This window comes from Malus domestica, chromosome 16 (genome assembly GCF_042453785.1).
Source record: "Malus domestica chromosome 16, GDT2T_hap1".
Taxonomy (NCBI): Eukaryota; Viridiplantae; Streptophyta; class Magnoliopsida; order Rosales; family Rosaceae; genus Malus; species Malus domestica.
In genome coordinates this window covers 5,134,189-5,146,057 of record NC_091676.1, presented here as the reverse complement: position 1 = coordinate 5,146,057, position 11,869 = coordinate 5,134,189, and the positions used below count along the sequence as shown (strand labels likewise).

At 41.3% G+C, this 11,869-nt stretch overlaps 2 protein-coding genes and 1 pseudogene across 3 annotated transcripts; 2 read left to right on the top strand and 1 right to left on the bottom strand.

Annotated features, from left to right (window-relative positions):
• The first annotated feature begins 343 nt into the window (after nucleotides 1-343).
• Nucleotides 344-4,794, top strand: LOC103402904 (protein GAMETE CELL DEFECTIVE 1, mitochondrial). The gene is made up of 3 exons (XM_008341687.4): nucleotides 344-973; nucleotides 1,477-1,666; nucleotides 2,074-4,794. Exons 1-3 carry the CDS (start codon nucleotides 432-434, stop codon nucleotides 2,281-2,283), a joined length of 942 nt encoding a protein of 313 aa, XP_008339909.3. The 5' UTR covers nucleotides 344-431; the 3' UTR covers nucleotides 2,284-4,794.
• On the top strand, nucleotides 3,011-4,794 carry LOC103402906 (pentatricopeptide repeat-containing protein At1g26900, mitochondrial-like; annotated as a pseudogene).
• On the bottom strand, nucleotides 4,702-10,038 carry LOC103402905 (PH, RCC1 and FYVE domains-containing protein 1-like). Of its 2 annotated transcripts, XM_008341688.4 has the most exons (9): nucleotides 9,323-10,038; nucleotides 9,066-9,152; nucleotides 8,902-8,991; nucleotides 8,680-8,760; nucleotides 8,301-8,474; nucleotides 6,088-8,181; nucleotides 5,713-5,859; nucleotides 5,327-5,616; nucleotides 4,702-5,129 (listed from the first exon to the last, which is right to left on the bottom strand). In XM_008341688.4, exons 1-9 carry the CDS (start codon nucleotides 9,368-9,370, stop codon nucleotides 5,036-5,038), a joined length of 3,105 nt encoding a protein of 1,034 aa, XP_008339910.3. In that variant the 5' UTR covers nucleotides 9,371-10,038; the 3' UTR covers nucleotides 4,702-5,035. The 2 variants fall into 2 exon arrangements, with proteins under 2 accessions (XP_008339910.3, XP_070671911.1); XM_070815810.1 differs by lacking the exons at nucleotides 9,066-9,152; nucleotides 9,323-10,038 and having other exon boundaries at nucleotides 8,309-8,474; nucleotides 8,902-8,929.
• Nucleotides 10,039-11,869: the final 1,831 nt, after the last annotated feature.

Below are 11,869 nucleotides of genomic sequence, written 5' to 3'. Positions count from 1 at the left end.
CCCCAATGGGGGTTCTATCGTCCTTGAGACTATACATAAAACGCCGGGAGGGGGGAATTTGCCAATTATAAAAGTTCAGGAGGGTAATTGGCTAAAATTAAAGTTCAGGAAAAAAATTGACCAACTATAAAAGTTCAGAAAGTAACTGACTAAAATTAAAATTCATGGAGAAATTTGGTAACGTCTTACAAGTCTCGGAGGAAATCGACATATAGCTAAAAAAAAAATTGATATTAATCACAAAATTTTATTTGCTTTCTCTTGGCCCATATAGAACATTATCGCCTTGCCGTACGGCCCAATGTATTATTTGAAGACCATTGAAATACATGGGCTTTTGGTTAGGCCCGTATGTTGTCTTGTTCCTCTCTGCGTCCCCGTCTCTCTCAAAACGTAGGGTTTAAGCTTCCATTTCACCGATTCGGCAAACCATGCAAACCCTTAAACGCATAGCAACACAGACCGAGCTCCACCGACTCTCGTCCACAATCGCCAAAACCCAATTCATTTCAGCCGCCAATCTCCGAGCCTTTTCCTCCAACTCAAAGAAAGGCGGCGGCGGCGACGACGACTGGAACGACGCGTGGGAGACGGCGTGGCTCCCACCCGACCTCTCGGGAAAGAACAGCAGAGCTCCATGGGAGACCGACGTCAATTTCTCGTCTCCCGAGTCGAGCATCGTGCTTCCGTCGGACGCCGACCCCGAGACGAAGGCGTTCGTGGAGGACATGAACGAGAATTGGAACGAGAGGCGGAAACCCAAAGAGGAAAGGAAGCAGAATCGGCAGAGCCAGAGTGGGTCGTCGCTTTATAGCTTGGAGAGCTTGAAGAAGGACTATCGGGTGAAGAAACAGAGGATTCACGCTGGCCTTTGGATGAAGGAGATTGAGAAGCAGGAGGAGGCTAAATTGGTCGACTCGAATTCGATTGGCGGGGGTGACGACATCGAGCGATTGCTCGATAGTTGCTCTGAGTATGTTAATCTCTCTCTGTTTATCTCTGCATATACATGAATGTATCTGTTTGTGTATTCGTTTGTGTGTTTTAAGTGATTTTAGAATTGATGAAAGCGTTTTCCGATATCTAAACGCGTTAATTGACAAGTTTGGCAGAAAAAGTAAAAGTGCTTCGGGGTTAGAAAATCACTTTGAATTGAAAGGGAAGCATTTCAAGCACTTTTGACTGAAGCTCTGGGCTTTTTATGTGAAATTTCGATATGATTATGATAAAAGTGCTTATTAGTAGAAGTACTTTCTAGAGAAGTATGGTGGGTTTTGTTCTGCTTCATCAGTTGGTATGAACTATGGAATGTGAATGTTGTGCTATCAATTTGATGCGAGTTTGTATCCGATTTCAGATGTTGCACTTGCACATGTAAAGTTTTGACTCGTTATGTTTTAGAGCTTGTAGTGGCAAAGTTTTTTGGAACGTTGCTTGCGAATTTACATTTTTGGTGTACTTTTTTAATACTTGCAGCATTTTTGACTCTCCTAACAACGATTTGGAGAACTCTAAGGCTCCGAGTGCTTCTGACTACAAAAACAAACCTGATGGTTGGGAAACTACATCCAAGGCTCCGGAGGGAAATATATGGGAGATGACGCAGAGAGAAGAAGATATTCTTCTTCAAGAGTTTGAGCGTCGGATTGCATACAATAAATTTCAGGTGTGTAAATTCGCTCACACAGATAATAAAAATGTAGGGTACAACTTGTAGGAAGAGCCCTGAACTTGACATTGTTTGTGTGAACCTATTTCATATGTTAGAAAAGTTCATCTCGTACAGGTTTTGTAGTTTTAGTATGGTTCCGTTCTTGTTGAAATGAGTAATTGGAAGAGCCATCGGATTCATAACTCAATCACAAAAGTAGCACATGGATTGGTGCACCAGACTTTGTATAACCTTCGAAATTTGACTGTCGAATGCTCTAATTGCATCCAAGTATCTGGATGCGAAGTCTTTCTGCACAAAGTTCTGAATTCATTCGTTTTATTACACGCATGACAATCTTGTTAACGATTTCTTTCCACTGTCTCGATGCTTACCGCTGGTTATATGACATTGGCATGCAGATTGCTAGTTTTATCAAGACTCACATATTTAGCCGGAGGAGACCAATTGATGGGTGGAAATACATGATAGAGGAGTTAGGGCCAAATGCGAGGAAAGGGAAGGGTTCTGTTTCCAGGCTACCAAGTCTATCCGATGCGTCAACCCAACCCTTCAAGGAGGAGAAGACTCCGATGAGCAGCAGCAGTCTTTCCCCCTATAAGGAAAGGTAGTTTGGTCTTGGGCCACTTTCATACATTCCGTTTCTGCCTACGGGAGATATCAGCACCGAATGTATTCATAGTTACCGTATCACTTACTGCAAGTTTTGATATCCGGCTTTCTCAATGTACGACGGTACCATCCTTTAGGCAACTGAAAGTGCAATTAGTGCAAAGATCCTATTGCCCACATTTTCGCTAAAATTAATCGATTACCAACGAGAGAAACTTACAAGCATGGAAGTTTTATGGTCGGTGGAGTTCAAGACCGGTCGGGAATCCCAAACTATGGACGCGATGACATGTGAGCGATTTAAAACAAAAAAGAATGTGTGGTAGTCACTAGATATTGTCACCTTAGTATTTTCGTTGCATGTAAGTTACACCAAAAAAATATTTTGTGGTCGTCACTAGATATTATCATCTTGGTATTCCAATTGTATGTAAGTTTTTCGGCGGGGCAAGCTACCAAAAAAAAAAAGTCTGCACGGGAAAATTGAAGGATTTGGAGAAATTTTTAATTATGACGAGAACATTAGTGGTATACTACGTGTTTTAATAGAAATGGTAGGAAATTTTATTAACTTTTTAGCACACATATTTCAACATTTGTATAATAACACGTGATGTATCACCCGTTTACCGGTCATATTGAAATATCTCTCAAGATATTTGAGTGTCTGGCGTGAGCTCGAAACAATTCAAACGCTGCCGCCGCCGTGCCAGCGCCGCATGGCTGATGACATTGATAGCCAAGTCGTCACGTCTGGGTCAAAGACTCACACTTTCGCCCACACACAACTCCGTCTTCTACCAAGATCTCAGCCTCATTTCTCTTTTACAACCCTGCAAAAAAGTCTCGGAAGTCTCACAAATCCATGGCTCCATGGTCAAGACTGGTCTCGACGGCCTTCCTTTTCCCTCCAGCAAGCTTCTCGCCTCTTCCATCTAAGACATCCAATACGCCGCCGCCATTTTCAACGGCATACAAAACCCAAATCTCTTCATGTTCAATACCATGATCGGAGCCTACTCCATCAGCGATGATCCAAAGCATGCGTTTCATATCTTCAATAACTTGAGAGCTGAGAATATCACGCTGGACCAGTTCTCATTTGTCGCGACGATCAAAGCCTCGACCATTGGGATCGGCCGAGGGATTCATGGGGTTGTTATGAGGTCTGGGTTTGGACTGTTTGTCAATGTAAAGAATACCCTTTTGCAATTTTATTGTGTTTCCGGAAAAATTGAAGATGCCCGGAAGGTGTTTGATGAATTTCCTCAAAGAAATGATTTGGTTTCGTTGAATACTTTGATGGATGGGTATCTTCATCCGTCTCAGCCTCATGTGGTTGTAGATTTGTTCAAGCAAATGTGTAGTATCGGTTTTGGGGGTAGTGCGACCACCGTTTTGAACCTTTTGTCTGCCATTGGTGATTTAGAGAGTCACCTTGCAGGAGAGTGTATTCATGGCTATTGCATCAAGACTGGCTTCAGTTCGGATGTACATGTTCTTACTGCTTTGATCGATATACGCGAAGAAGGGGCAAATCGACTTGGGACGTCGGATTTTTGATGGAGTTTCTGTGAAGGATGTTGTGTTATGGAATTGTTTGGTTGTTAAGTATGCAAAATGTGGCATGGTAGAAGAAGCAGTAGCCTTGTTACGCCTGATGAAACTCGGTGGAATGAAACCGAATTCATCTACATTGGCGGGGTTGCTTTTGGGTTGTGCTGCTTCTGGGTCTGTAAGTGTAGGGAGTTGCATTAAGGACTATGTGGAAGACGAGAACTTGGTATTGGATGCAGTTCTCGGAACAGCTCTGGTTGATAATATATGTATGCTAAATGTGGGTTTTTGGACAAGGCACTTGACATCTTTGAGAGCATGGAAAGCAAAGATGTGAAATCCTGGACTGCCATGATTTCGGGTTATGGTGTTCATGGGCGGGCGGGTAGTGCCATAAGGCTATTTGACAGGATGGAAGAGGAGGGCTGTCAACCTAATGAGGTCACTTTCTTGGCAGTTTTAAGTGCTTGCAGCCATGGAGGGCTGGTGGCAGAGGGAGTTAGATGTTTCGAGATGATGGTTTGCAACTGTGGCTTTGTGCCGAAGGTGGAACACTATGGTTGTATGGTCGATCTTTTGGGTCGTGCAGGGTTGTTGGAGGAAGCACATAAACTAATCGAAAGCTTGCCCATTAAGACTGATGTTACAGCATGCCGTGCACTGCTTTCCGCTTGCAGGGTTTATGGAACTAAACGATGATCATCCCACCAATTCAATGCTATTGTCAGGTACTTACGCAATTGCCGGAAGGTTGCTGGATCATATAACAAGAATGCAGGAAATGGAAGATGAAAATAAGACGGGAGAAGTGAAATTTCGGCCTGTTCGAATAGAAGATAACCTGATCAAGGAAGCTGGACTGAGCTCAATTGAGACGGATAGTTGTGTTTAAAGAACTGTGTTCAACTTGATATACAAAAAATAAGATTAGAGATTGATATTTTTGGTACAAATCTAGAATTCTCAAATGTCTTTCTCATCTTATGGATGTCCTTTTCATTTTCCAATTTCTGGAAAATCTCTCCCTACAGTTTTGACATTCTATATTATCAGTCTACCTGCGAATTCCGGCTCCACATCCTTCGATCTATCTCAGCGGAATGATTTAGGGGTTAAAAAATTTACACATTCCGGTGAGGAAGAGGATCGTTGGAGGTACGCATATGAGCTTTGCACCGGAGAGCCGACAGCATATTACTCTGCACCTTTTATATTGTGCTGCTCACATAACTTTGCCCCATTTTCAGCCCACCATCTCTCCGCTGCTTCTTCAGTGAAATGTCTCCGACTGTCGGACAACAGTTTAAATTTCAGCAAACAAGATAGAGAGCATCAAATGTATTTCATCAATCCGCACTGTAGTATAATAAAATCGATTGTAAAAGAAAGAGAGTGAATTTTCTGCAGCCTAAGCCACGGCCTTAGATGTTTACTTGGTTGTATGTATCAAACTATGAAAATAAAGGGGGAGGGGGAGAGAGATACCTGAAGCGAACACGCACGAGCTCATTACTGCCGCCTGGCAAGGAGCGTAGAGTTATATATACACCAGGTTCATCTTGTAGCACCCGCTCTGACTTTCCGGTTGGTGATTTAGTTCCATTAGCTAAGATTCGATCCATTGAATTGCCGTTGGATAAAGTTTGCGAAGTAATTATGTTTGACAGAGAGGGCTCTTTGGATAACTGGTTTCGAAAGCTGATTGCATGAGAAATAGAACCTGTGTTGCAGTGACTGATCTCTCCTTCAGGCATTCTTTCAGACATCTCCTTCAACTGTTGGACAAGTAAAATCATTGTGACATTAGAAAATAATGGACGGTAGGATAGTTTCAACGCCACACCCAACAAATAAACGAAAATGTTTGCAACCTGAGCAGTTAGAGACTTAATAACTTCTTTTGCAGATTTGCGTTTTTCAGCTTCATCTGCGGCTATTGCAGAGACCTCCTTCAATTTCTTTGATGTTCGTTGAAGTTCAGCTTCAAGATGTTGGGATTTGAGTGTAAGGTCTTCTACCTACATTGTTTTTGGAACAATATCAGCTTCACATTACTTTAACTAATTTTTGTATGGATGCAAATTTTAATCCAATTCCTCGGTTCATAAGCGAGGCTAGTTCCTCTCCCTTCAGCAGTTACAGAATGTCAAAGATTCAGACCCCAGAACTCACCAAAGATTTAGCTATATGCAAGGATGTCATTAGGTATTAGACTGTAGACATTGAAGCACTATAAAAAGGCTTACCTGTGTCCTTAAATGTATGATTTCTTGGCTCAAACTTCCATTTATAAGCTTTGAATCCTCAAGAATGATTTTTTCAGAAGACCCGCGTTGACTTGACCTTCCTGAAACAGGAGATGTGTACCGAGAAGCCTTTTTAGAGGCAGGAACTGAAGGCGAAATAACTTTTTCTGAATCTCCAGCGAGAGGAGTTGATGCTTTTGTTAAATTAAAACCCCCTAAGTGCAAAGGTCCATTCAGCACTGGGAAGACACGATTATCACGCACTTCTGGTTTTCTTTCTTGCTTAGGCTGCTTGCTTTCGCTCTGGTTGTTTGAGCCAAAAGATGAGAGTCTGGAGAGTGTTGCCCGTAGCATAGGGATCAGATTCTCTTTATCTGTCACCTCATTGGATTTAGGACACATATTTGGACTTCTAATTGTAGGACTTCGCACAGCAGAACTGGCTTCTGCAGCCTTCTTCAGTTTACTATAACACTCGTCGCACACCCGAAATGGCTTGTTCATATCTGGAGCCAAGGCAGCTTTCAGAGATTTCTTGCTGCTGCATGCTTTGCAGAAGACTAACCCACAGTTGTAACAATTGTGACGTTTTCTTCTGAAACCAAAGGGATTGTGACAATCAGAGCAAACGGAATGGTCAGCATTTGATACCCATTTATGAAGACAAATGACCGCCGTTAGGTTTGGACCACATGCTACACTCTTTACTTCTTTATCCTTCATACAATCAACGAGGGTAGGCGTATGTCTGTGATCATTGTCTCCATGGCCTAGTTGCCCGTTTGAACCCCTTCCCCAAGTATAAACCTCTGCCTTGGAAGTCAAAACTGCAACATGATAAGAACCACAGGCAATTTCTTCAACAAAACTATCTGCAATTTTACCCTCGACCAGGGTGGGAACTTTCCCATCAGCTGAAGGATTTCCAAGCTGTCCATAAGCAGCACTTCCCATCGTATATACTTGTCCTGAGGTTGTAAGCCCAACTGTGAGATTATGGCCGCAGGCTACCTGACAGATGTTTTTATCAATCAATGCAGCTACGCATTCAGGAACTAGTTTAGATTGTTCATCACCATGTCCAAGTCGGCCTTTATCACCAGCACCCCAAGTGTAGAGCTTCCCATATGAAGAGTTACCAGAAGTCTCAGGGTAAGAAGATTCGTTCATTACTTCAACGACTGCAGCAGTGTGCCAAATACCACAAGCAATCCTTGTTGTTCTTAGCCCACGCAAAGTTTCCACCTCCCGTGGCGTACTTGTGCTACTGTGATCCCCATGCCCTAAGGCACCAAAAGTATCATCTCCAAAGGTAAATAACTGGCCACCAGATGTCACTGCAGCTGTATGCCACGGTCCACAAGCTATATAGGATATGTGTATACCTTCCAAGTGACCGCATACCTTTTTGGGAATCCAGTGACTAACTTCACTTCCATGCCCAAGCAAGCCAAAATTATGAATACCATCACCCCATGTATAGAGATCTCCAGAAAGTGTAACAGCACAAGTGTGATATTCCCCACATGCCACTAATTCAACATTCATCCCACTAAGAGTGTCAATGAGCTTTGGGTGGGAAACATCTGTATCGACACCGTGACCAAGTCTGCCTCCTAACTCCTCTCCCCAGCTGAAGATTTCCCCTTGCTTGGTGACCAAAACAGCATGTCTGGCACCACAAGCAATTCCGTGAACATCTACGACCACTGTTGATTGCAATACCTTAGGCAGAAGAGCATCCGTCCTGGAACCATATGAGCTCCCTACTCTATCCACACCGCCTCCAAGTACTCCACCACCAACACCTTCACCCCAAATTAAAACATCTCCTAAAGCATCAAAATCATCTTGACAAGAACCTTGACTAGACGAGCTTACAGCACTAGATAAACTAACCCGAAATGCTTCAGAAGCAGAATTTCGACCATTGGAGTTATCCACAGATACAGGTGATAATGACGCATTCGAGACTGATTCAGCTTGTGTGGCACTCTTGGGGTTGGCAGTATAAGATACTATGTCAGCGAATGCTTGTCCTAATCTACTCTGATGGATATTCTCCAAAGGAACTCCCTCAGTATCTCCTGGATCCTGCAGTATTATGTAAAAACACCAAGAAAAATAAAATGTAAATGCCTGATACATCAAGTCAAGAGAACTTTATTCCTTTTTTTGTTTCCATACAAAATAAAGAATAAAAGATAAGTCACCCCAATACAGAATGGTGTCCTTGATGGAGAATGTCGTCGAGTACGAGCATGGGGACTATCTATTGATGTGCCCTCCAATCTTGATTCGCTTCTCCAGTTCCGATAGTTACCTCGAGTGATTATTGCCTTAAGACCAACAAGCCAAACTTCAGCTTCATTCTTGTCTTTACATATCTGTCCAACAGGGAGGTAAAGTATTAAACCATGATACTACAAATGTAATTTCTTAGTTGCTTTTTTCCTTTTTCTTTTTCTAAGGTTCCCAGTTTTTTATAGGCCTTACGTGTGCGATGCAGTTGCAACAATGAACTTTGAAAATGTTGGCTGTGAAACATTAAACTTGTTTTATCTACCAAATACATGTAGCAAATATACTCACCAAGTTCAAGGACCTATCGTTGTACAGGAGTGAAAATGATTGATACTCCTTTTCAGGCTGTGGATACCGCTGAAATATTGCCTGCATAGAAAAGCCACAGTGATCTTTACCAATATCTTTGGGAACCAGGCATAAATGTTTAACTACATTTTCACGGTTTGATTGCGTGGTCGAGCTTTGGTGAAGATTTTATCTGAAAAGAGAATGGAAGCTGAAACTTACAGTACGCTGGCCAGGAAGAATTGTCGAAACATGACCAAGTTTAAGGTGCTTTTCTTTTTTGCCAGAGTACCATATCAACAGAGCCTCGTCCTGAAACAAAACCAGAATTATCTGAGAGCCAACAGAGCAGAAACGAGAGAAGGCTGTATGTGAAGCCAACTTACGTTAGAAAGCCGAAATGAGCAGAATTTCGGCTTCCCTCTGCGTCCATATTTTAACAAAGTTGCACCCTTCTTAAGTGCTGTTATGGCCTGGAAACAGAAGGGGAAGAAAATAAACAGCAACATGAGCTACAGGAGTAAATAACACAAGACCATAAACTGCAATGATTAAGCTTAATACATCATTTGAACAAAAAAACTTTGTCAAGGTTCACTCAAATGTCAAATTCATGGGAATTAAGTGATGAAAAAGAAGAAACCTGGTCGATATCCCTCTCGACCGGACCGTTTCTCTGAGGACTAGCCATTCAAGTTGCAATATCAGGTTTTGCCCAGAAGTCCAAGACCCAACACCCATTTGAACACCACCACCACCTAATACCATAACCCAATTCCCAACTCCTCCCCATTAAACTTACAAAAGAAAATTGATTTGCTCCACCTCTAACCCATTACACCCACAAATGAGCCTCAGCTCTCAACAACCTTGCAGCTCAAGAAACTCAACCCCAAAGCCTCAGAATTTCACAATGCCGTAAACCCAAACCCTAAAACGCCACACACGGAGGGCTCCACTGATCAACACTCAGCTCAAATTACTTGCTCAGAAATCAGAGAACCCCTAAAATTCACATACACCGTCGAATTCCTCCAAAACTCTTGGAATTTCGTAGTTTTCGACACCAAAACATACATTCTAGACCAAAAGGAGCGCAGATTAGGGCAAACGAAGATTGATTTCACCTACATTGCGAGAAAGCTGAAGAAATTCGCCGAACGTCCGCCATTTTTCAAAAATCCGACGTCGCTCACTTACAAAAAAAGAAACACAAAACTGAGAAATTGGAAAGAAAAAAAAACAGGAAAATGAGAGGAGAAGTAAGGGAGCGCTCTGCGACGCCGGAGAGATCGTCGTCGTCGTCAATGTGGAATTTGGCAGAGTGGTTGTTTGTTAGCTAACGTGCGCACCTCTCTCATTCTTTTGAAGTTTGAACTGTTGGTTTTGTCGCTCCTGCTTCATGCCACGTCACCAACTGAAAATCTGGCGGGACCGGGTCCGGGATGGTTTGCTTTTGTCCTTATTTGCGCCGAAAGCATGTCTTATTTTGTTGACCCAAATAGAGACCATGTCTTATTTGTTGATCCCTTAACGATACTATTTAGCTTTACTAATTACTTATGAATTATTTATGTAATTTTGAAGGTTAGGTTTTCCTAATGCATATTCTACTTGTAGCATTCAAGCTAGAACGTATATCAAACATGCAATCTGTCTGCGACATTTAGATCAAATATAAGCATGCATGACTCATTACGTTTTGTGAAAATCATTTGAAAAACCATGCAACCCCTATGACGTGGCATTCATCCTAGGTGAAATTACAACTATTAATAACAAGAAGCAATACTCAATTCCTCGGTGGTATTCCGACCGAATTGCATCCAATTACTCATCTAAACATCTTAATAGTCGCGAATCATTAAAACACAAAGACAATTTAAAGCATAGTGATTAATAATTCAAAGTATGCATGTATAATATCATAAGCAATTAAATAAAAACTACATATTCATGCTAAGGCTCAAGACTTCGCTCTAGCAAAAGAAAATTAGTTGCCCATATTCATAATTAAAATCAAAAGAGTTTTATTAAACTAGAAAAAGAATAAAAACACCTTGAAAGTATAAGTCTTGAAATCTCTAAGCTTTAGCCAAATTCTTCTTCTCAAATCTTGTGTACCTTTTTTCCCTTGGGGCTTGCCAAAAAGATTTATTTATACTACTCTAAATAAAATCCTCCTAGTAAAGGGTCTTAGAATAAGACTAGGAAACCTAATAAATTGAAATAAAATATGAAACATAATTCTAAATTAACTTGGTAAATTCACCCAAAAATTTCCACAGCCACGTTTTGGATCCAAATCAACTCCAAAACTGGCCCAAAATAGCTGGATTTAAAGTTTGGACTATTTTGAACACTTCTCTAGAAGGGCACGAACCCATCTGAGGTCATCTTAGGCTTCAAAAACGTAGTTTAAGCCCAGAAACGTCATTTTCCAACATCGCGCACTGCTCCTTTATTAAATCGTCAGAAAATAACTGCTTTGCAGAAAATCCCGAATTTTGATACAAATAAGCCAAGAGACACACGAACGTCCTCTAATTTGAATCGCTCCAAAATTCGTCCGTTTGATCATGTTTTGCTCCAGAGGAAGTCGAATGTCCTATATTGAAAATATAAAGCAAAGTATCAAAATTCTTTCAAAATAATTACCAAATTATACTAAAAATAAGGTAAAATATATAATATAATATTGACTCATCATGTCCCCCAGTGCTTTGATCCAAAACGAAAAGAATAAAGAATTATGTCTCCTAATATGCTTTTCAAAAAGGAGTCCGATGCGAAGGTAGTGCTCATTGCTTAGCTATAGCTGATTATAGGGGTGCTCATTGAGGGCCTTTTATTTTCTTAGACCAATTTAGTTTGGAATGAGAAGTAAAATTAGTTCGAATGAGTGACATACTTTCTTGACAGTCGAACAAAAAGTTAAACTATTCTAACTCTTTTGGTTCATTTGGAGACGAAAAATGGCGTGTTCAACCTTTTATTCAACCGTATAAATATATAACTTCGACCCTTACGTAACATGTACATGCGCACTACTTGGGATGAAGAAGTTTCAATAAGTTGCGTGCAAGACAATGATTCTTGAAAAGAAATTATAGTTTTAAGGATCTAAATGAGACTAATCAATTTTAGGTTACATGTAGCTACGTCTTTACTGGATTTAGGGTCTAGCAAC

Excerpts from the sequence above, each read along its gene's own strand:
- LOC103402904 (XM_008341687.4), top strand. The coding sequence starts at position 432 with ATGCAAACCCTTAAACGCATAGCAACACAGACCGAGCTCCACCGACTC. Across the intron at positions 974-1,476 it reads TTGCTCGATAGTTGCTCTGA|CATTTTTGACTCTCCTAACA; the intron begins GTATGTTAATCT and ends TAATACTTGCAG. Across the intron at positions 1,667-2,073 it reads TTGCATACAATAAATTTCAG|ATTGCTAGTTTTATCAAGAC; the intron begins GTGTGTAAATTC and ends ATTGGCATGCAG.
- LOC103402905 (XM_008341688.4), bottom strand. The coding sequence starts at position 9,370 with ATGGCTAGTCCTCAGAGAAACGGTCCGGTCGAGAGGGATATCGACCAG. Across the intron at positions 8,761-8,901 it reads TTCTTCCTGGCCAGCGTACT|GCAATATTTCAGCGGTATCC; the intron begins GTAAGTTTCAGC and ends TTTTCTATGCAG. Across the intron at positions 5,860-6,087 it reads TCATACATTTAAGGACACAG|GTAGAAGACCTTACACTCAA; the intron begins GTAAGCCTTTTT and ends AAAACAATGTAG.